This window comes from Paroedura picta, chromosome 16 (assembly GCF_049243985.1).
Source record: "Paroedura picta isolate Pp20150507F chromosome 16, Ppicta_v3.0, whole genome shotgun sequence".
Taxonomy (NCBI): Eukaryota; Metazoa; Chordata; class Lepidosauria; order Squamata; family Gekkonidae; genus Paroedura; species Paroedura picta.
This window is the reverse complement of record NC_135384.1, coordinates 18725564-18746642: the sequence shown is the minus strand read 5'-3', so window position 1 is coordinate 18746642 and position 21079 is coordinate 18725564. Positions and strand designations below refer to the sequence as shown.

The 21079-nt window shown below is 48.7% G+C and overlaps 1 protein-coding gene across 3 annotated transcripts in view; it reads left to right on the top strand.

Moving 5' to 3' along the window:
- Nucleotides 1–21079, top strand: part of PLXDC1 (plexin domain containing 1) — a 170423-nt gene that overhangs the window by 75136 nt on the left and 74208 nt on the right. For all 3 annotated transcript variants that reach the window (XM_077314907.1, XM_077314908.1, XM_077314905.1), the window contains exons 6-8: nt 290–408; nt 589–679; nt 11581–11676. In XM_077314907.1, coding sequence (XP_077171022.1) covers nt 290–408; nt 589–679; nt 11581–11676 — 306 coding nt within the window. The remainder of the gene's footprint in view (nt 1–289; nt 409–588; nt 680–11580; nt 11677–21079) is intronic.

The following is a 21079-nucleotide window of genomic DNA, read 5'->3' as shown; positions in this document are numbered from 1 at the left end:
ACCAAAGTTTCTAATCCAGGGGTGAAACAACTCTAAAGGTTGTGGGCCAGAAAGGACCTTGACCATAGTCCCCAGACCCTACCCTGTGAAACTGCCAGGCCCCAAGACACCCCCAGGCCGAAAGGTTTTAAATTGGGTTTCTTCAGCCAAACCAACAATGTCTTTGTTGGTTTATGGAAGATTGCATGACCCTACCTTGTGATTGTGAGGACAGGTGGTTGCTGAGTTCATGCTTCCATGTGTGACAGAAGAACTTTCTGTTTCCTTGTCCCTTCTTGTCTCCCCATAGGGACAGTCTTTGTTGTTCAGTGGGACCAAGTATATCTGGAAGGGAAGGAAGACAGAGGCCGCTTCATCTTCCAAGCAGCTTTGCACATTGATGGCAGAATTGTCTTTGGCTACAAAGAGGTAAGTGGTCCAGAACTGAGGAATAGAATGAATGACATGGATGGGTCTCCAGGGTACTCCTACCTTCTGGAGTCCAAATCCAACCACTGAAAAAGAGAGATTCTCAGGATAGCAGAAGATTTCATGACCTGTATGTACTGCTAGTGTATTCAAAAGCCTTTTAACCTTTTCTGGTTCCAGATCCCTATGTCGGTCTTGGAAATTAGCTCCATGCAACACCCCGTCAAAGCTGGCCTTTCAGATGCTTTCATGATTGGCAGCTCCTCGCTTGGTGAGTCTGGCCTGCTTGGTGTGTGTGTGTGTGAGGGAAGAATGGGACAGTGGAGAGAGATAGGAAACAGAATTCTAAGCATCAGAATATTTGCAAAAATATATTGAATATAATTACTTGACTGAGATACAGAAGGAGGGTGGATTTCTTTTAACTTCTGAGGGCATATCTACAGGACATGCTGGGTCTCAGGTAGATGACTAGATTTGCAGTCAGACATAGGGAGAACTCAGCTTAAAAAGTGGTTGTTCACTTGGCACTGGGCAGGGGGCAGAAGGAACTTTTCCTCCCACCCTTCTTTTGCCAGCAGAAAGGGGAGGAAGGGGCTTTTTATCCCACAGGAAGTGTCAAAAGCATGGGGGCAATCCAGAAACTGCTCCTCTAATGGCAGTGCTACCTTGCAGCCCTGAGGGAATGTGTATTTTTAAGGTGAGTTTTTCTAATGTGGTTCCAGTCAAACACCTAAACCCAGCACATATTAGCTGAATTATGTTCACACAGTACTGTTGTTTTGTGTAGTATGATTTATTCTGCAGAATGAGGAGATAGGAAGCTGAAAGCACCTATTTTATTACTTTTTTATTACTCACATTTTATTACTTAAAAAGTCTCTACAAAAAGCCCAGGCAAACCCAATCCCATCAGATTTCAGAAGCTAAACAAGGTCACCTTTGGCTAGCGCTTGGAAGGGTGACCTCCAAGGAGTTGTGACATGGGGGCAGACAAAGGCAAACCACCTCTGAACATCACTTGCCTGGCAGCCAGACCAAGCTATATTACACACATACCACATGAAAAACAAATACATTAAATAAGCACAATATAACCTTTATTTCTTGAGACAAAGAATATACTGTCTCTCCAGGCTTGCTTGAAGTAGTTAACAGTATTAGAACACCAAGCGTGAAGACAATTAAAAACCAATCACATCAATAAAAACGTATCCATAAAAATCCGAGTTCATAACAGAATTCCAGATATTAAAAATGCCAATAAAAATAGTCAATAAAGTAAGGTGACCAGTTTTCAACATTGGTAAAGCGGGACTAAAGCGGGGAGGTTCTTGATTAAAAATTTGGTCTACGTGGAGCAACAAAAAGTTTCATAGAAAGCATAGAACGACCACTGGTCTACATACCGAGAGGGGTCCTTCTCCTCAGGGGTCAGGAGGACAGCTGGATGGGTGTTTCCCATCTCTCCTTGAGGGAGGCAGATCATTTGAATATTTTGCCTTCCTGGGAAACGCCCCTCCGAAGCCAGTCGAAAACTTCCGGAGCGTCCAGCTTGACATCACCTTCTTGGCTCTACAAAGCAATCTGCATTAACTTGCACAAACAACATGGAAGACAACAGAACCCCCAACAAACTCACATCCCGTCTAACATAGAACTTGAACATGCAAGGCACCAGAGAAATGCTGCTGTGATGGACCACCCTATGGGCGGGGCCAGCTGTCCTCCTGACCCCTGAGGAGAAGGACCCCTCTCGGTATGTAGACCAGTGGTCGTTCTCCCTCCGGGTCAGGAGGACAGCTGGATGGGACATACAAGAGCAGTCCCTAACCCAGGGAGGGTCCAACTGTGTCCATCACATGCGACAGAACTCTTCGGCCAAATGCCGCCTGCTCTGTCTCCCTATCATGAATCTTATAATGCCTGACAAAAGTAGAAGGAGTAACCCAGGTTGCAGCTCTGCAAACCTCTTCCACCGAAGCACTCTTAGCGAACGCTGCTGAAGTTGCAGCACTCCTCAGCGAGTGTGCTGTGATGCCCTGTGGAACCTCCTTCCCGGCAGCCCTGTAGGCCTCCACTATGCAGGACCTGACCTGCTTACTGATAGCTGCCTTGGTCAGCGCACCTCCCACCTTAGTCCCTGACGTACAGACGAACAACGAGTCCGTCTTCCTGATCTCTGCCGTTCTCTTAATGTACACCTTGAGAACGCGCCTGACGTCTAACATGTGCCACTGCCTTTCCTGCTCTGTGACCGGATTGGGAAAAAAGGTGGGCAAATTAATTTCCTGGGCCAAGTGAAACCGGGAATCCACCTTAGGCCGGAATGAAGGGGTCAATCTCAGAATGACCCTGGCTTTCCTGAACCTGCACAATTCCCTATCCACTGATAAGGCCGCCAGCTCGGAAACCCTCCTAGCAGAAGTGATTGCCACTAGAAAAATAACCTTCCTACTTAGCCACTGCAACCCCACTGTCTTGATGGGCTCGAAGGGTTCCTTCGCCAATGCTGAGAGCACCAACCCCAACCGCCAGGTAGGGAACAAGTGCCTGGGAGGTGACTCTAGACTATACGCCCCCTTTAAGAATCGCACCACATGCGGGTGCCTGGACAACGGGATCCCCCCTTGCAGCCCCAGCACCGTGGAGAGTGCTGCCACCTGCCTGCGCAGGGTACCCGATCGAAGACCCGCTGCCCTACCATCCTGCAGGAACTGCAGAATGCTACTAATTTTTGGCGAGGACGGAGAAACCGCCCTCCTTCGACACCATCTCACGAACGCCCTCCAAGAACAATTATAAATTCTCGTGGTAGAGTCTCGTCTGGAGGCTAGTATGGTGTCCATGACTGCAGCACTGTAGCCCTTCACTCTCAACGCCGCCCGCTCAGTCTCCACGCGGTCAATTTCCACCACCCTGGACGAGGGTGGAGACAAGGCCCTTGTGACAACAGATCCGGAGACACTGGTATCGTGAAGTGCGGGCGAACGGCTAGCTGCACAATGTTCGAGAACCACCACCTCCTGGGCCACCATGGAGCGACGAGGATGACCTCTGCCCTCAGTTCTTGCACCCTTCTTAAGAACCTTGGAAGGACGGGAAGCGGTGGGAATGCGTACAGAAGACCTGGAGGCCATACTGCTGTCAATGCGTCTGTCAACTCCGCAAGCGGATGCCAAAACCGGCTGCAAAACCTGTCCACCTGGCGGTTGTGAACAGTCGCGAACAGGTCCATGACCGGTCGGCCCCACTGCACCGAGATCAGGTGAAAGGCTTGCCTGCTGATCGACCACTCCGCCTCCTGGATCTCCTGACGACTCAGCCAGTCTGCTTGCGTGTTCTCCAGACCCTGTATGTGCTCCGCACGGACGGATGCCAAATGCTTCTCCGCCCAACGCATCAAACGCTCGGCCTCCTTCTGCAACTTCCCGGACCTTGATCCGCCTTGGTGGTTGACATACGCCTTTGCGGCCACGTTGTCCGTACGCACTAGAACATGCTTGCCCTCGAGCGACTTGCAGAAGAACTCCAGCGCCAGGCGAATCGCCCTCAGTTCCAGCAGGTTTATCTGCTCTGAGGACTCCGTCTGCGACCACGTTCCCTGGGCCGGCGTTCCGTTGTACATTGCTCCCCATCCGAAGAGACTTGCATCGGTGAACACCTGGTGAACTTGATCGTGCAGAAATCTCTTGCCTGTTCTCAAGTTGGCTTTTACCGTCCACCAGCACAGCTCCTTCTTGACCTGGCGATCGAGAGACACTAAGAGATCCCTCTTCCGCGAAATCCGCTCCTGAAATGGTCTGAGCGTTCTCTGCAGAGGCCTGGCTCGAGCTCTGGCCCACTGTATGACTTCCGTGCAGGACACCAGCACTCCGAGAGTCTTTGCCAGCTGTAGCAAGGAGGATCGCCTCGCCTGGACCACCTGGGCCATCAACTGAATCGTTTTCAGCATCTTCTTCTGAGGGAGAAAAAGTGCACATTGAACTGTGTCTATAACCACCCCCAGATGCTCTATCCTCTGTGACGGAACTAACGAACTCTTTTCCCTGTTGATTAAGAAACCGAAGTGTTCGAAAACTGAAATTGCTCTGTCCGTGAACTGGCTCGCTAACTCGAGCGACGGCGCTCTGATCAACAGGTCGTCGAGATACGGATGAATATGGATGCCCTCCTGTCGTAAAATGGCTACCATATTCACTACTAACTTCGTGAACACTCGGGGGGCGGTGGAGAGCCCGAACGGGAGAGCCCTGTATTGGTAATGCCGCCCCTCTACGCAGAAACGCAAGAAGCGCCTGTGTTCCGCCGCTATGGGTACATGCAGATAGGCCTCCTTGAGATCTAGGGAAGTCAGGAACTCCCCTCTTTGCAGTGCTTCCGCAATTGACTTCAGCGTTTCCATCCTGAACTTCTTTAGGGGAATAAACGTGTTCACGAACTTTAGATTGAGGATCGCTCTCCAATCCCCGGTCTTTTTGGGTACGGTGAAGAGAAGGGAGTAAACTCCTTGTCCTCTCTCCTCCTGAGGAACCGGCTCTACCGCCTTTATCTGAATTAAATGTTCTATTGCCTTCAACATGCGATCCCTTTTCTCGGGAACCTTGGACATCGGGGAAGGAAAAAACTTGTCCGGAGGTACTTGCGCAAACTCTATGTGGTATCCTGATCTTATCAGTCTTTGAGACCATGCATCTATCTCGGGATCCATCCATTGTCGCTGGAAATGCGCTAACCGTCCCCCTACTGGTAAGGGCCGCGAGTCATGCTTGATTTCCTTTATCGGCATCTGCGCGTCCCGATCTCTGCTGTCGGAACCTGCTACCTCGAGCGCTGAACGCCCCTCTACGAAACGACTGCCTTGACTGGCCCCAAGATCCTCTCCTGCCTTCCGGTCTAAACCTGGGACCAGACCCTTGATTCCGGAAGGCAGCCGGAAAGGGCTTCCCATCCCTGCGAATACGCCGTGGGAAAGCCTTCTTCTTATCCCTGGTTTCTACCAAAACTCTATCCAGGGAATCTCCAATTAATTTGTCGCCCTGAAAAGGATAAGCCGCAACCGTGGTCTTAGAATGGGCGTCAGCCGGCCAAGCCTTCAACCATAAAAGTCTCCTGGCCACTGCAGTAGATGCCATGGCTCTTGCTGCGAACACCACAATGTCTAAGGAGGCATCCGCACTAAACGCTGAGGCCTTTAGAATCCTATTCGTCCCCTCCTGCAGTCTGCCTTCTGACTCCGGAATTAGCGTAAGTAACTTCCTACACCAAGCCATAGAGGCCCTAGCCACCACGGATGCTGTGGTGGCCGCTCTGATAGCCATTGCCATGGCTTCGTGCGCCTTACGCAATGCTGTTTCTGACTTGCGATCCATTACATCCTTCAGATGTCCTTCGCCATCCTCCGAGACCAAACCTGACGACTGCAGCGCTGCCACTGGACCATCAATCACCGGTACCTGCAGGAAGGACTCAGCATAGTCAGGCAGAGCATACATTTTCCGAATAAACGAAGGGAACTGCTTGGACACTAAGGGCTTCTCCCACTCTGCTCGAATCTTCCTCTCAAAGGATTCTGGCATGGGAAAATTCCTCAGATTTGTCTCTGGTTTAGGAAAAAATTCACCACTGCCCCACGGTCCATAATACTTCCTAGCCTGCTTGCTAGGTGGTTCCTCAGAACCTGTCTGTTTCAATTCCAAAATAGAAATGGACTTGTTAAGTAGAAATTGGAAATCCTCAGCATTAAAGAAACGCTCAGTTTGCTGAGGCACCTGAATAGGCTCCACCTCATCCTCATCAGTAATGAAATCACACTCGTCCCTTTCTCTTGCTTCCAAATCCTCCTCCGAGGAAGGAGATTGTTGTGGGGAACAATGGAGCCTCTTCTGCGCTGCCCTAGTGGGCCAGCGAGCCCTGGCGCGAGGCCTCCTAGGAGATCTCCTCTGCGATCCACTCCTCCTGGAAGCTCTAGACTCAGGGGATGAAGACCTAGACCTCGAAAATGAAGGCCTATCCACAGCAGGTAACATATGTTGGCACACCTTAGCTATTTCAGCCTGCACGGCAGTTTGGACCATAGAAAGCAATTCAGGAGGTAAAGGAAGGTGGCCAGAATTGGCCTCAACGTTACCAGTCTCTTGTCTGCCGCTGTGTGTAGATGAAGTGGAAGCCTCCGCCTCAGGTTGCCTTCTGGCCGCTGTGGAGGTTCCCTGGTCCGGCCCTGCATCTGCAGCCGCTGGTTCAGCCGGCTTAGGAGGGCCTCGTGCACGTTTTGCGGGCCTGGCAGACTTGGAGCGCTGTCCTTGCTCCCCTGCCCCCTTCTGCGACGATTCGGCCCCGCTCGTGCCAGCCACCACCCCACTGGGAGCCAGGGAGCAATCTAGGTGGCTTTCCTCATCCTCTGAGGAGAACGCGCCCTTTCGGCGCTCCGCCACCATTTCGGCGCGATTCCAAAATGGCCGCCGACCACGAGCCGAACACGTGGTCGCCACCGCGGAGCTCAACCTCGCTGCCCGATTCGGCGCAGCCTAGAGGGAGCTCTGCTTGTCGATGCGACCCGCAAACGACCGCCGCCGCAATCTGCGGCCCAACGGCTGTTCCTCGGCTGCGAGCCGATTACGCGGCCGCCGCCGCGGAGCTCTACCTCGCTGCCCGATCCGGCGCAGCCAGGAGGGAGCTCTGCCCGCCGACGCCGGCCTCTGCAATTTCCAGCCCGAACGGGCTCCCCGGCTTCGAGCCGACCACGCGGTCGCCGCCGCAGAGCTCGACCTCTCTGCCCGATCCGGCGCAGTTAGAGGGAGCTCTGCTCGACGATGCCGGCTTTGCTGTCCTGAAAACACCCTAACTAGCCTTGCCTTGCTCACACAACAGACGGGACACTAAATCACGTCTGCTCCCTCGCGAGGCAGGAAGAAGACTGGCTTCGGAGGGGCGTTTCCCAGGAAGGCAAAATATTCAAATGATCTGCCTCCCTCAAGGAGAGATGGGAAACACCCATCCAGCTGTCCTCCTGACCCGGAGGGAGAACGCAAAAATAGTATTGCAATATATAGTATTGTAGTAGTATTGCACAATAGTATTGTAATATATATATTAATTTCAACATAAGTACAATTTGCCAGGTGCCCCCAGATGTCCCTCCAAAAGTGGGACAATCTGGTCACCTTACAATAAAGGCAAGTGTGGACATAAAAGCATGTAAAATAGAACAATGTAAAATGGTACTGATAAAACAGTCTTCAGACTAGAAAACTAAATTGGCACTGTTTGTTAAAAGGGTTAAAAGAAGTTTTTTTAATATATATATATTTTTTTCATAAAGACAGAAATATAGAAAAGTGACAGTATAAGTTGTTAATACAAAGAATAGTAAAATATAGTCTTCATTTGTTACACTTACACACCCTCCATTAAGTGCCTCCTTTTAGTTATGCTTTGAGTTTAGGCTGGGAGGCACTGCGGAGATATATTTAATAATACAGATTCAGCTTACATAGGAAATCTAAGACCCCACATTAACTACACAATGGTATGAACTTTTGCCCAAAGCTTATAAGCTTTTCACATTTCCACCAAATTTAAGAAAAGAAGCCTACTTTGTTACCATATTTCCAACATTTGCTAACATAGTTTTTAACAATTTTAACAGTCATTTTTGGTGTCACATAACACCTATAAAACAATTTATACTTGACACAGTCTAAGAGCCATCCTGACAGATATTCAACACCATATTTCAGATTTGAATTAAGTGCTTAACATGGAACATTTCTTGTAGAACTGTATAAACTTTGGCCCTATAACAATACACTAATAATCCTCACGGAGCGGATTAAATAAAAGAGTAAGGGCTCCGTCGGCGGGCCCTGTCCGGGATGAGGAAGGGTGCCGGTTGGCCCCTTCCCCCAGACTGACACTCGGAGGGCCAAATCGGCAGGTGCAAAGCGCCTGCCAATTGGGCCCTCCGAGTGTCAGTCTGGCGGCAAAGGACCAATTGCCAGCCATGCACAGTGCGGTTCGCAATTGGTCCCTTGCTGCTGGACTGATGAATCGACCGCCCCATTACCTGCAACCCTTGCAAGGTCGCAGGTTGCTGCCGCCGCTGCCAATACATCGTCCCCCGGCCCAGCCAGCCAGCAGCGGCCGCCGGGGGACGCTTCTGGGCAGCCGCCGGCGCTGACGCGACCCACCACGGAGCGCCAGCTGCCCAGCTGCCGCGACACTGGCTGAGGCTGATCCCGCCTGCCACGCACGCTCAGGATGCGCCGCCGCCCACGGGACACAGCCTGAGTGCCCAGCCAGCTTCCCAGCCGCAGCTCGGGAATCCTGCACAAGTCACTACAGCCTGTCCACTTCCTCCTGCCCTCCAGCTCGCCCACCGCTCGCCCCCCAGGACACCAGGTAAGCCACGAGGTCCCACCCCTCCTGGACGACCCCGGACTTCCCAAGCCCCGCCGCACAGCCCCGCCGCCCTCATCGTGCGCCCTGCTAGCGCCCGCTGCATTTTGCCTGCAGCGGGCTTATTTTCTAGTACACTAATAAAGAAGGAAAAAAGGGTATAAATCCCCACTTTATCGTGACATTTTCAACACTTCAGCTTACATAGGAAATCTAAGACCCCACGTTTACTACGCAATAGTTCGGCCTCGCCGGTGCTCCGGGCGTGTTCATGAACATGATTAATGAAATTATGCATGATTTGTTGTACCAGGGGTTTTTGGTGTACTTTGACGACATTTTGGTGTATTCAGATTTTGTCCAAAATTTATACGCTTTTTCACATTTCCACCACATTTAGGAAAAGAGGCCTACTTAACCACATTTCCAGACAGTTACTTTTGGTGTCACATACCACCTATAAAACATTTTATACTTGACACAGTCTAAGAGCCATCCTGACAGATATTCAACACCATATTTTCAGATTTGAATTAAATGCTTAACATTGAACCTTTCTTGTAGAACAGTATGAACTTTGGCCCTATAACAATACAGTAATAAAGAAGAAAAAAGAGGAAAAAACCCACTTTATCATAATATTTTCAGCACTTACAATTATATTGCCTTAAAAGTGTACAGAAGAAGAATAAAAAAAGATTTCAAACATTCCTTCTCCTTTCCCTTCCCCACTTTCATATTGAGGCTTGCTGCATCTTGGTGTTCCCATAGTCTTATGTTCTGTCCAGTTAGACTTTGGCGTAGAAAGTGCAGTTGTACTCTTTTCCGCAGAATATTCACCAATGAATCTTGAGGCGGTTGCACCTCCTGGACTCTGATATCAATACATTTTTTTTCCTTTAAATTGATTACTTTCAAAACAGATCCATGTATCTTTTGGTTGATTCTTGTATACTGTTACTTTGAAATGGCTGTATGCCTTTTTAAAAAGGGTGACCTTATCTGGGCTGCGAGGCTCCAACATCCCCTTTTCCATCTCCAAAATTTCAGATTTCTCTTCTTCTGATAATTTCCCATCTTGTTTAGTGCTGTCATCAACCACTGTTATTGATCCATCATTCCTGTTAGAAACTTCTTCCTTGCCGTCTTGGATCTCCTTGAAAATATTCTTAAGCAAACCTTCTGTAAATGCTTTCAAATCTTGGGTTTGTTTCTCTATTAGATGGGCCATTCTTTTTAACATAGACATGTTTTAGGCTTATAAGTCAGCAACCAACCTCAGACAATTTTGCAAATAGCCAGTAGAGGTCAGCAAGTTGAATTTAGTATAGCCAAACAAGGTGTTCTTTAAGAGCTGGTCGCACATCAAGATTTCCTGGCACTAGTAGATGATGTTTTGAAGTCAGTGAAGCCAATAGTCTCGGCCTGGAGCAGAGTTCTCGTGGGATCTTCCCAGTCACGGCTCATCTCTTATCTCCGGAAACCAAAACAATTGCAATCAAAGCTATTGCTAATTAATCTGAGTCTACTTAAGAAAATTAGCCTGCCCCAAATTGGAGTAACGAGGGGGAGGGAAAGAGAGAGGCTAAAAGAGCCTCGGAGATAGATAAAAAATACTTGCTGTGCCGAGAGATGAGACAATCCTCCAAGTCTCCTTGTGGCTGCTGTGATTTATTGAGGCGTTGATGAATGGCTTTTGTTGAGACTGCCAGATGCTGTCCTCCACTTGCAGCGTTCACTTGCAGTAAATAAATCATAGAGGAGGGTTAAAGCAGCTTCTTTTGAGAGAGAAAGAAAGAAAAATAGTCCAAGATAGAATATGGCAGTCGTCCTCTAGCCCTGAAATGCCGACAGCCTATAATCCAGGGAGATAAACTCCCTAAAGGATTGGAGACGGCCCCAAGAGTTCACTAGGACTTCCTGGGTAGAAAAAGTGAGGTGGGGTTTGCATACCCCTCCTCTTTTCTGCCAATTGCTTCCACAGTTGGCCCCTGTCAGGCTCCAGTGATTGCACTGCAATCCCCTCAGGATGACATCTTTAGCCACACCCTCGAAGAGTTAGTTTTTGATGTTCTAATTTTATATTTGCCTTGGAGGTTTTGGGAGGATTTCAAAAGTGATATCTTCCACCTGCAGTCCATCTGAAGTCACATAATCCATTGTATCATAGCACTGCACTAAATGAGTAGTTGGATTCACACATTACAAGACTACAGAGGTTGAATCATGCTTTGTAACAGTCAGGCATGAATTGCATTTTCTTCTCAATTCAGATCAGGACCTGATTCATATCAGGACTACAGTGAATGTAGAGAAGGGTCTTCAGCTTCCCCTCCTCAAAGGGTTACCTAACCTGAAATGGTCTTGGGGATGCTATTTGGCCTACAATAGGGAAAACCACAAATATCTACTGCAGACCAACATAGCTGCCCATCTAAAGCTATCTTCCTTGAAGACCTGTTTGGTCTTGAAATTGACGTATGATGTCCAGATACTAGCAAACTTGGATCTCTGGACAGTTATCCTGTCAGTTAGCTGTTTGAACTAACCTTTTTCTCAGCAAAGAAAATACTTTATGGTTGCCTAACAACTGCAGTGGCATAGTCTTCAACCACATTGCCCTTTCCGACTTAACAGTAAACACAGGGGAAGATGCTAGAAAATAGAAATTTACCCAATGACTGCATGCTATGGAAAAAAGTTAGTAGATGACTGTGCCCCACAAAATGGGGTGAAATAATTTCTGGATTTAATGTCCTTCCTAATCTGTTTTAGGACACCAGCGCCGGACCATCTATGAATATCACCGTGTGGAGTTGGACATCAGCAAGATCAAAAGCACATCTGCAGTGGAGTTCATTCCTTTGCCTAGTGAGTCACAACAAACAGGCTACTCCCTTTACTGCAGGGATTGTTGGGCACATAAGCCCTGTTGCCTTAATATGGACCAGTTGGAATCTCCCTAGAGTCAATTTCAGAAATACTGAATTGTAACTGTTAGATCTGTGGGTTCAGAAGTGGACTGGAAGTGATTTGAGCTCTTTATTGTGACCCCAGCATGGTACAAGAAGAACTGAACCAACCCCTACTGAACCAACTTATATACACGCACAGACAATAGGATCTTCCTGCCAGCACAAGCTGGCAGTTTCACTTTAAATGCAGGTGGGACCTAGCTTTACATTGGCTAATTGCAGTGCAGATTTACAATCCTGCCTTGGACTTCAAGCTCAGTAATGAGCAGATTCACATACACAGCACCCCTCCCCCCTTATATAGTCACTTAAAAGGTGGTAGACAGAGTCCTGTAGGTACCAGGGTGCCATGTGAGTCCATGTAGACGGGCGTAGCTCTGGTGTGGTAGCCAGTTCGATGATGCCTTGTGTAGATATAGGAACCCCAGGAATGATGGTCTTCACTTCAGCTGGCATCTGTGCTGATGAGTTCTGGGCAGTGACAGGCAGGAAGGGCTGTTGTGCACCTGTGATAGTGGTTGTGGCTGCTGGGCTCAGTGGTGCCTCTCAGATGGCTGGTCTGGATTTGTGGTGGTGTACCTGGTCCACATGTCAGTGGAGATTGTGGCTACCAGAGGCTAGGATGCTATAGGAAACAGGTCCGGTTGCCTGTGTGATGCTGGCTGGGATCCAGTTGGGGCCATCTATGTAGATCCAAACGTAGACTGGGTTGTCCAGGCAAAGTTGCGAAGCACAGTGAAGCTCTCTTGCCTTTCTGACTGGCTTGCAGTGTGGTCGGGGTGCAACTGGTCTAGGAAGGTGCAGAGTCTCCGGCCCATTAACATTAACAGAGCCAGGCTTCTTCCCTGTTGCTCACAATGAAGTTGCATACTGGCAGGCTGGATTGGCACTGCTGCCAATCTCCCTGTGATAGTTTGGACAACACGTCTTTGGTCGTTTGGAGAATGTGCTCTGCTTGCCTGATTGTTTTTTTTTAAAATAATTTTGTTATTTATTATTATATAAAGCATTTACAGATAAATTGAGAAGAAAAAGCGACCAGCTGATATGGTTTGCCATCTCTTTTAACATACATATTCAGTTCCCATCACATATTATTCCTAATCTAGAAGTTTTTACCATTTTTCTTAGCCAAGTGATTGTTAATACATATGAGAATATGATCTGTTATAAGAATACATTCTGTTAGTTCTTAAATGATATTAGGTCAGTCCCCTTAAATTGGCCCTGACCCAAGAGTTACTACTGCCGTCTTGTTAGTGCCTATGAAGTATGGTTTGTCATCCTCTTTTAGCATACATATTGACATACACATTCAATTCCCATCGCATATTAATCCTGATCTAGGAGTTATTACCATCTTTCTTAACAAAATAGTTGTTGATACATATGAGAGTATAATCTATTATAAGGATATATTCTATTATTGTCTTAGATGATATAAAGTCAGTTCCCTTCATATATTGGTCCTGTCCTAAAAGTTACTACTGCTGTCTTTCCCACAGGAAGCCAGGAGAATACTCCATTGTTCAACTCATCCTTCAGGTGGTCGCAGAAAATGAAATTGTGTTTTTTTCCATAGTAGAGTGTTTCTGATTGTCCTTCTGTCAGGGCCAGAGAAATCTCTTACTTGATTCTTGCTTGCAGTCGCTTTTGAGTAGGTTCTGAATATTTTATCAATCTGGATCTCTTCCTCTGGTCGCACAGGAATATCTCCTGATAGCTTCCTGGTTGCTGTCGCTTTTGAATAGACTCTTTTTATTTTGCTGATCCAAATCATTTCCTGCTCTGAATAAACTTCCAGGTTTTCGGTGCTTTCCTTCCTTGAATCTGTTTTCCCAGGTTCTTCAAAGGTACTTTGGGTTTTTACATCTCTGGCTCTCTCCCTCTCCTGTTGATTAACTTCCAAACGTTGAGTTTTCGTTTGATTTATTATTGACAAAGCTGTATCAGCTGTTCTCTCCGGGCCGTCGGCTCCGTCCAAAAGCTCCCCCTTAATCCCACGGACTTCCTTTTCCAGCTTATTGACTGCTTTCAGTATCTTAGAGTTCCCTTCGCATAACAAATGGAAAAGCTGTGCCTTAGTTAATTTCTCCATAGTTCCAGGCAGTCACAAATTAAAAACAGAAAGTCTTGTGCGGTCTCGCGGGAGCACGGGCGATCCCAAATTATCAGTTTGTCGATCTCCGTATCAAGTCAGTTACCCCCACTGAACTTTTTTCAACAAAACTTCAAAGTTCTCTTTTTGTTTGGTTAGTGGGTATAATTAGCTGGGAGTCTCTCACTCGGCGAAAGAGGGAATTCACTTGTAAATTGGTTGAGGAGGGGGGGGAGAAGTGCTTGTGGAAAAAGAAAGGGAAGAGCCAGAAAGCTTTCAATTCTTACTGTTGCAGACTCCAGCTTCTGTCAGCACTTCTGTCAATCTGGTAAAAGATGGTCTGGGAAGAATGTAGGGTCAGCTGGTCGTTTCAAGCTTGTAAAGTTGTTTACGACAAGGACGCCATCGTGACCTTGAGCACAGGCCGCTATTAATCCGGGGAGTTCAGTCCCCCTACCTCCCCACGGATCTGTAGGACCCTCAGGATGCCATTCCCGGTTCCTGGGGCGACCGGCGAGCAGATTTGCGTATCTGCTCAGGTCAGCCAGGTGCAGAAGCTCCTGACCCTCGGCATGGCTGAAGAGCTGAACAGAAGTCCAGCTTTTATGGCGCCATCTTCAGTCGACTCCCCTGCTTGCCCGATTGTTGACGGGTGGAATGGTGCTGAGGTTATCTGGTGAATCAGGCACTGCTCCAAGAACGGCCGCAGTTCATGGATTGCAAAGAGGTGCTGCAGGGACCTTATGACCACAGCTGATGTCATCGAGGTTTACGGGAATGATCTCCAGCCATTTGGAGAATGAATCTACCTCGACCAGGAATGTGTGTCCCTGGAAGGGGCTGGCAAAGTCTATGTGCAGGCAGGACCAGGGATTCTTGGCTGACTCCCACAGCTGCAGCAGCACTTGAGGCATCGCAGGGCGGCAATCCTGGCAGGTGGACTCAAAGCTCTTATCTATCCTGGGCCACCAGACGTAGTTGCGAGTCAGCACCTTAATTTGTATGATGCTGGGATGGCCATTGTGCAGTGCTTCCAGGACTGGCTGGTGCAGCTTGAGTGGCACCATAACTAGGTGCTTCCACAGCAGACAACACTTGTGTGCCAACAACTCAGTCTGCTGGGCAATGAAGTCCAATTCCTGTTTGTACATAAGCCACTCCCTCAATATCAAGTTGAGAACACAGGTGATGAGGTGGTCTTTGGCTAAGTGGACAGTCTGCAGAGTGCAGTGGCAGTTGTGGGAGGGAATCGAGCAGCAGAAGCTCCGTAGTTGGCGCAGGGGCTGTGTTGACATGAGGCCATGGCAGGTGGCTGAATAGACTTTTTGGCCCAGTGTTCGAGGTTGAAGTTGTAGCCATGCAGAAATATGGACCCCTGCAACATCCATCAGGAGAGGATTTGGGGTATCTGTTGGTCTGTCATGTAGAGGCTGAGCAGGGAGTTGTGATCTGTGACAAACGTAAACCAGTGGCCGTAGAAGTAGTCATAGAATTTCTTTATTCCAGCAATGATGGCGAGCACCTCTTTATCTATTTGTGCATAATTGCGCTCAGCTGAAAACAAAGTCTGTGAGTAGAAAAACCCAGGAGCCTTGCTCCCGTTTGGTAGGTAGTAGCTCAGTACAGCTCTGATTCCATGTTGGGAGGCATCGCAGGCCAATATAATATACTGAGTTTCATCGAAATGCACCAGTACACTATCATAAGTAATCAGGTATTTGACTGACTTGAATGCGCATTGCTGATTAGGGAGTCTTCTTGTCGAGGGGCCGATGCAGAGACTCCTTGCTTGGGAGCACGAGGGGAATAAAAGACGAAAACTGTGGGTCAGGAACTAAGGGTTCATGACATTCCTCAATGGTGGCCTTGTTTTGCAAGAATGAGTGGTAGAAGTTCTGGAAGCCCAGGAAGTCTTGTAAATTGTGTTTAGAGGTTGGTGGTGGTGCATTCTAGATGGCCTTCACTTTGTCTGTAGTCAGGTGGATTCCTGTGGCATTGATGAGGAACCCAAGGAACTCTACCAAAGGCAGACTGAGATGACATTTTGCCCACTTTACCTTCAACCCGCCTGCACAGAAATGTGCAAGATCTCTTGGAGGTGGCCAGCAAGCTCGAGGACTGTGCTCCCTGCCAGTAAAACATCATCAAACTATGGAATCACTCCCAGAATTCCCTTGAGGATGCCAAGAGAGCCAGTTTGGTGTAGTGGTTAGGAGTGCGGACTTCTAATCTGGCATGCTGGGTTCAATTCTACGCTCCCCCACATGCAACCAGCTGGGTGACCTTGGGCTTGCCATGGCACTGATAAAACTGTTCTGACCAGGCAGTGATATCAGCACTCTCTCAGCCTCACCCACCCCACAGGGTGTCTGTTGTGGGGAGAAGAATGGGAAGGCAACTGTAAGCCACTTTGAGCCTCCTTCGGGTAGGGAAAAGAGGCATATAAGAACCAACTCTTCTTCTTCTTCTTCTTCTTCTTCCTCCATCATGTTCTGGAAGATTGCCAGAGCCACACTGACACTAAATTGTAGGCACTTGACCTGAAATGTCCACCGATGGGTGACAATTGTTTGTGCCTTGGCTGCAACATCATCAACTAGCAGTTTTTGATAAGCATGGGCCAGGTAAGTGTTTGGCGACCTTGCTCCGTGCCAGTGACACCAATGGGTGGCTGATAACAGGGACTGGATATGAGTGCTGTTGCGGCACATTGTTCAGCAAGCATTTATAATCCACACAGATGCGGAAGCCCCCATTAGGTTTGATGGGGGTGACTATTGGGGTCTCCCAACATGCATTCAGCTCTGGCTCGAATGCCCTGTGCCAGAAGCTTGTCAAGCTCTGCATAGATGTGAGGCTTAAGTGCAAAGGGAACCCATCTGGCCTTGAGGCAGATGGGCACAACCTGGTGGTCAACAACTAGGGAAATTGGTGGACTGGTGTAGCAGCCAAGTGAGTAATCAAAACCAGCTGGGTATTTGCTGCAAATATCTCTAAGGATGTAGACTGGAGCCTTTGGATCCTGCTGATGGTGATTCTAAGAAGCTTGACCCAGTCCAGGCCAAGGAGACTGATACGTCCCCCCCTTGACAATTTCTAATGGCAAACGGCCTGAAAAATTCGGAAACCAAACATGAAAATCCCCCATGCCCCTTATTGGAATGAGTCCTCCCTGGTAGTCCTTGACAGAGAGGGGGGGGCATTTGGGCAGAGGTGCCTGAGGGTCACTATGCTGCCCTAGCTGGTCATGCCCAGTGCCAGCCGTACTGGAGGAGCCTGGGCTGCAAAGCCTAGCCGGAACAAAGTCGAAGTCCAGTCTGCGTCGTCAGGAGGTAGATAAACACAGTGCAGCGTAAGGCAGAGAATAGTTGAAACAGAGCCAAGGTCAAAGTACAGATACCAGGTATTCAAACAAAGCCAGTCCACTTTACCAAATGCGTCATCAAAACCGGTGCCGGGAGTCAGAGGAGCCAAAGGAAGCCAGAGATAATCAGTGCAATATACCAGAAGACTAGTCAAGCCGATGCCAGGAGTCACAGGAGCCAAAGGGAGCCAGAAGAATGCACGGGTTCAAACCGGTCTGGAGGGTATCTGCATAAACTGCATCCACACTGAAGTCTGTTGCTGCTTCTCTTAAATGCAGCCCAGCTAATTCACTGCACCTGGGGAATGACTCACTCCGTCCTCCCCCGAAATGCTTCCAGCTGGGCCCCATCTATGTTGACAGCTCTCCTGCAACCTCCGGCTCCTTTGGTGTTCTGCCAACCCCTGAGTTGCTCGGGCGATTCCTCTGAGTCGGATTCAGACTGCTGCTGCTGTGTCAGTATCCATGATCTTTCATGAGCCAGTCCTGGCTGACTGCAGCAGCCCTCCCCAGCGTCCTGTCAGACTCCCCTGATTCTTCAGCCAGAGCTGAATCAGCTGCCGGGTCCAGTTGCTCTGGCAACTCCAGGGAGACAGGAGGTGGCAGCGGGGGCATGACAGTCACATTCAAAATGATTGAGAGTGATGACCCATTGTCCAGTTCCATGGAACAGGGAGCCCCCTCACTGCTCACTGACAGATGAATCTTCTTCTTAGGGCCGTTCTGTGTAGAATGAATAAGACTGTGCACTTACTGTTGGTCTCTAAACAATGTCAGTGGATGGCAGGCTCTTGCTGTATAGTTGAATTTTTTTTTAGTGATCGCTGTTGGCCCACTTGGCATGGCGTGCCCCAATCGGTTGCAGATCAGTCGTGGTGGCTGGCTGTGTATGGCACAGTCAGGCAATGTGCCCCTTCTTGCTGCAGGCCCAGCAAATGGTGTCGCAGTACTTGCATGCACTCCACACATGCTGGCCTCCACAGACAGCACATGGCCCTGCTGGGGTTGCTGGAAGGTGGCGTGGACTAGCAGTGCTGTGGTTCACTTTAGCCATGTCTCCCTTGGAGCTGGAGTCTCTGCTAATGGACAGCTGTAGTTGGTTGTGCTGCTCATGAGCACTGGGACAACAGGTGGTCTCAGACAGCCCAGGTGCTGTGGGCAACATCTTTGGTGTTGGCAGTGTCCTATATGTAGTGCACCTTTGAAGGTCAGCCCCTTCTTCCCAAAAAGCCCCTTCTCTGGGTGGCCTTGTCCTGGAGACCACAGACACATTGATCTCTGTGTGCCTCCTCGAGGTTGGAGAAGTGGGAATCTCAAGTGAGGTTGTGGAGGGTAGCTGTGTGGTCAGCAATGGACTCACCCTCCCACTGCACTTGTTGAAAGAATATGTGGCAGCAGGTGATCTCCCCTGGCTGAGGGTTGTAATGTTCCCAGATGTGCCAGAGGTCATCCAGGTCTGCAGCATCCACATCGTCTGAAGTGAAGAAAGTGCAAGCTCATAGATATGGAGTCTGCACAAGCTCAGGAACACTGACCCTTTCCTCGCCCCATCAGTGATGCTATTGGCTATGAGGAGATGGTGGAACCGCTTCTTGTAGGATTGCCAATGGGTAGGATGGCTGAGATCGAAGGTCTTGATCTGGCTGAAGGTAGCCATTGCATTCATTCTGCTGAGTCTGCTCCCCAGAAGGCCAGAGGTCGGGTACCAATGGTCTCAAGTGATTCAGCGGTGGTTTGTCCCTCCTTGGAGGTAGGGCTCCGCTTGAGTGATTCAGCTGGCTGATAGTCCCCCCTCAGAAGGCTGGGCTCTGCATCTGTGAAATTCAGTGACCATGCGCTCTGCTTGTCCATTAGTGGATGGATGAAATGGGGCTAATGTGACATGTCAGGAAGCAGGCCTAATGTCTGACGAAGTTAACTGTAGCCCATTGTCAGAGATGATAGTGTCTGGCAACCTGTGATTTCCAAAGAGATGGTGCAGGACACGGATGACCACAGCAGAGTACACTGCTGACACTGGAACCACATCCAGCCACTTTGAAAAAAGAGTCCACAATTATAAAGAATGTGTGCCTCTAAAATAGGTCTGCCAATCTGATGTGCAATCTGGACCAGGGATTCTTACCTGTTTCCCAGGTCTGCACTGGAGTTTGGGGCATTTCTGGCCAGTGCTCTCGGCAAGCAGGCACTGGTGAATCCAGGCTCTGACCATTTTGTCTATGCCAGGCCAATATACATAGCTGTGGCTAGCACCATGTGCCCAATTCCTAGATGACCCTTGTGCAGTTCTTCAAGGAGTTGCTGGCACATGACCCAATTGGCCCCACCACAAGCCCCACCTTGTGTGCTGACACGATCTGTGGGGCGATGAAAGGGGGAAAGTCCAAGTCCTGCTTACACGCAGTGATGGGTTTAAACTTCAAGTACAATGATATAGGCTAGATATCAGGAAAAGGTTTTTCACAGTCAGAGTAGTTCAGCAGTGGAATAGGCTGCCTAAGGAGGTGGTGAGCTCCCCCTCACTGGCAGTCTTCAAGCAAAGGTTGGATACACACTTTTCTTGGATGCTTTAGGATGCTTAGGGCTAATCCTGCATTGAGCAGGGGGTTGGACTAGATGGCCTGTATGGCCCCTTCCAACTCTATGATTCTATGATTCTATGACAGGGCAGGGGGTATTCACAAGAACTTTGTGATTCTGAATTGGCTGTTAGTATTTGTTCCAACGAGATGCTAGCAGCCAGTTTAATATAAAAAAAAACATATTTACACATGCAGTCTGTTTACATGTGTAATATTTCATGGGACTCACAGAGTCAAGTGAGATTATGGCTGAGTTCCTGTAAAAAGAAAAAGCGCTGTCTTTTTTCCTTTTCATGCAAGTCAAACCATGACCTTAAATGAGTTCATAACTCCCATGTTGTTCTGTTTATGTAAGTAAACATTTTGCATGAGCAGTCCCCCCCCCTTCATAAGCTGCCAGCATATTATCTGCCTAATTCAAGCAAAGTGTCAGCTTTTGGTTATGTTCCAAGGAAAGGGAGTTCCAAAGCTGTGGTGAAGCCATCAATAACACATCTCTCCTTGCCCTTCCTGTCTGTATATAGCATATAGATTACACTCTTAGAATGTAAAAGGATATAGGAGGAAGCGCTCTGTTTGGTATGCCAGTCCCACTGAATGGTGTTCTCTGGTTTCCTGGGCCACGGAATTGTTAGTCTGTTTTCTGCACTGTGCTTGAGTTCTGTTGCTGTTGATTCTTAACACTTTTCTTCTCTTTCCTTTGCCCTACTTTCTATATTAGAGCTGGTTCACACATCACAAAATCCACATACAGTATTTGCTGGCGTATAAGACTACTTTTCCCCCCTGAAAAACATGCCTCCAAGTGGGGGGGTCGTCCTATACGCAGGGTGCACTTCAGTTGGGATAGACATAACTGCCCATAGTGGCCCATAGTACTGTAATGTAATGTAACAAAATTTATATTTTGAGTGGAGATGTTGGGGGGGTCGTCTTATACGCCTAGTCGTCTTATACACCGGCAAATACGGATAGTTCCCATGTAGACTGTTGACACACATACCAGGTTGGCTGTCCATCCATAACTTCAAGTGCTCTCCTCAGGCCACATCCTGAGAGAGCCCTGACAGATCTGCTCGGGGAGAACTTGGTGGGTTTCTGGGGTGGGGGCAGGGGCCCTGTTGATGCTGTTGACTGATTGTGCCTGGCCTCAGTCAAATGCTTGGAGCTCGCCTTTGCAGGCCCTGAGGAACTGCTTTAGTTCCGTCAGGTCAAGCGGGCTTCCTTGGGGCCAGGGACCACCAGGAGGTTGGAG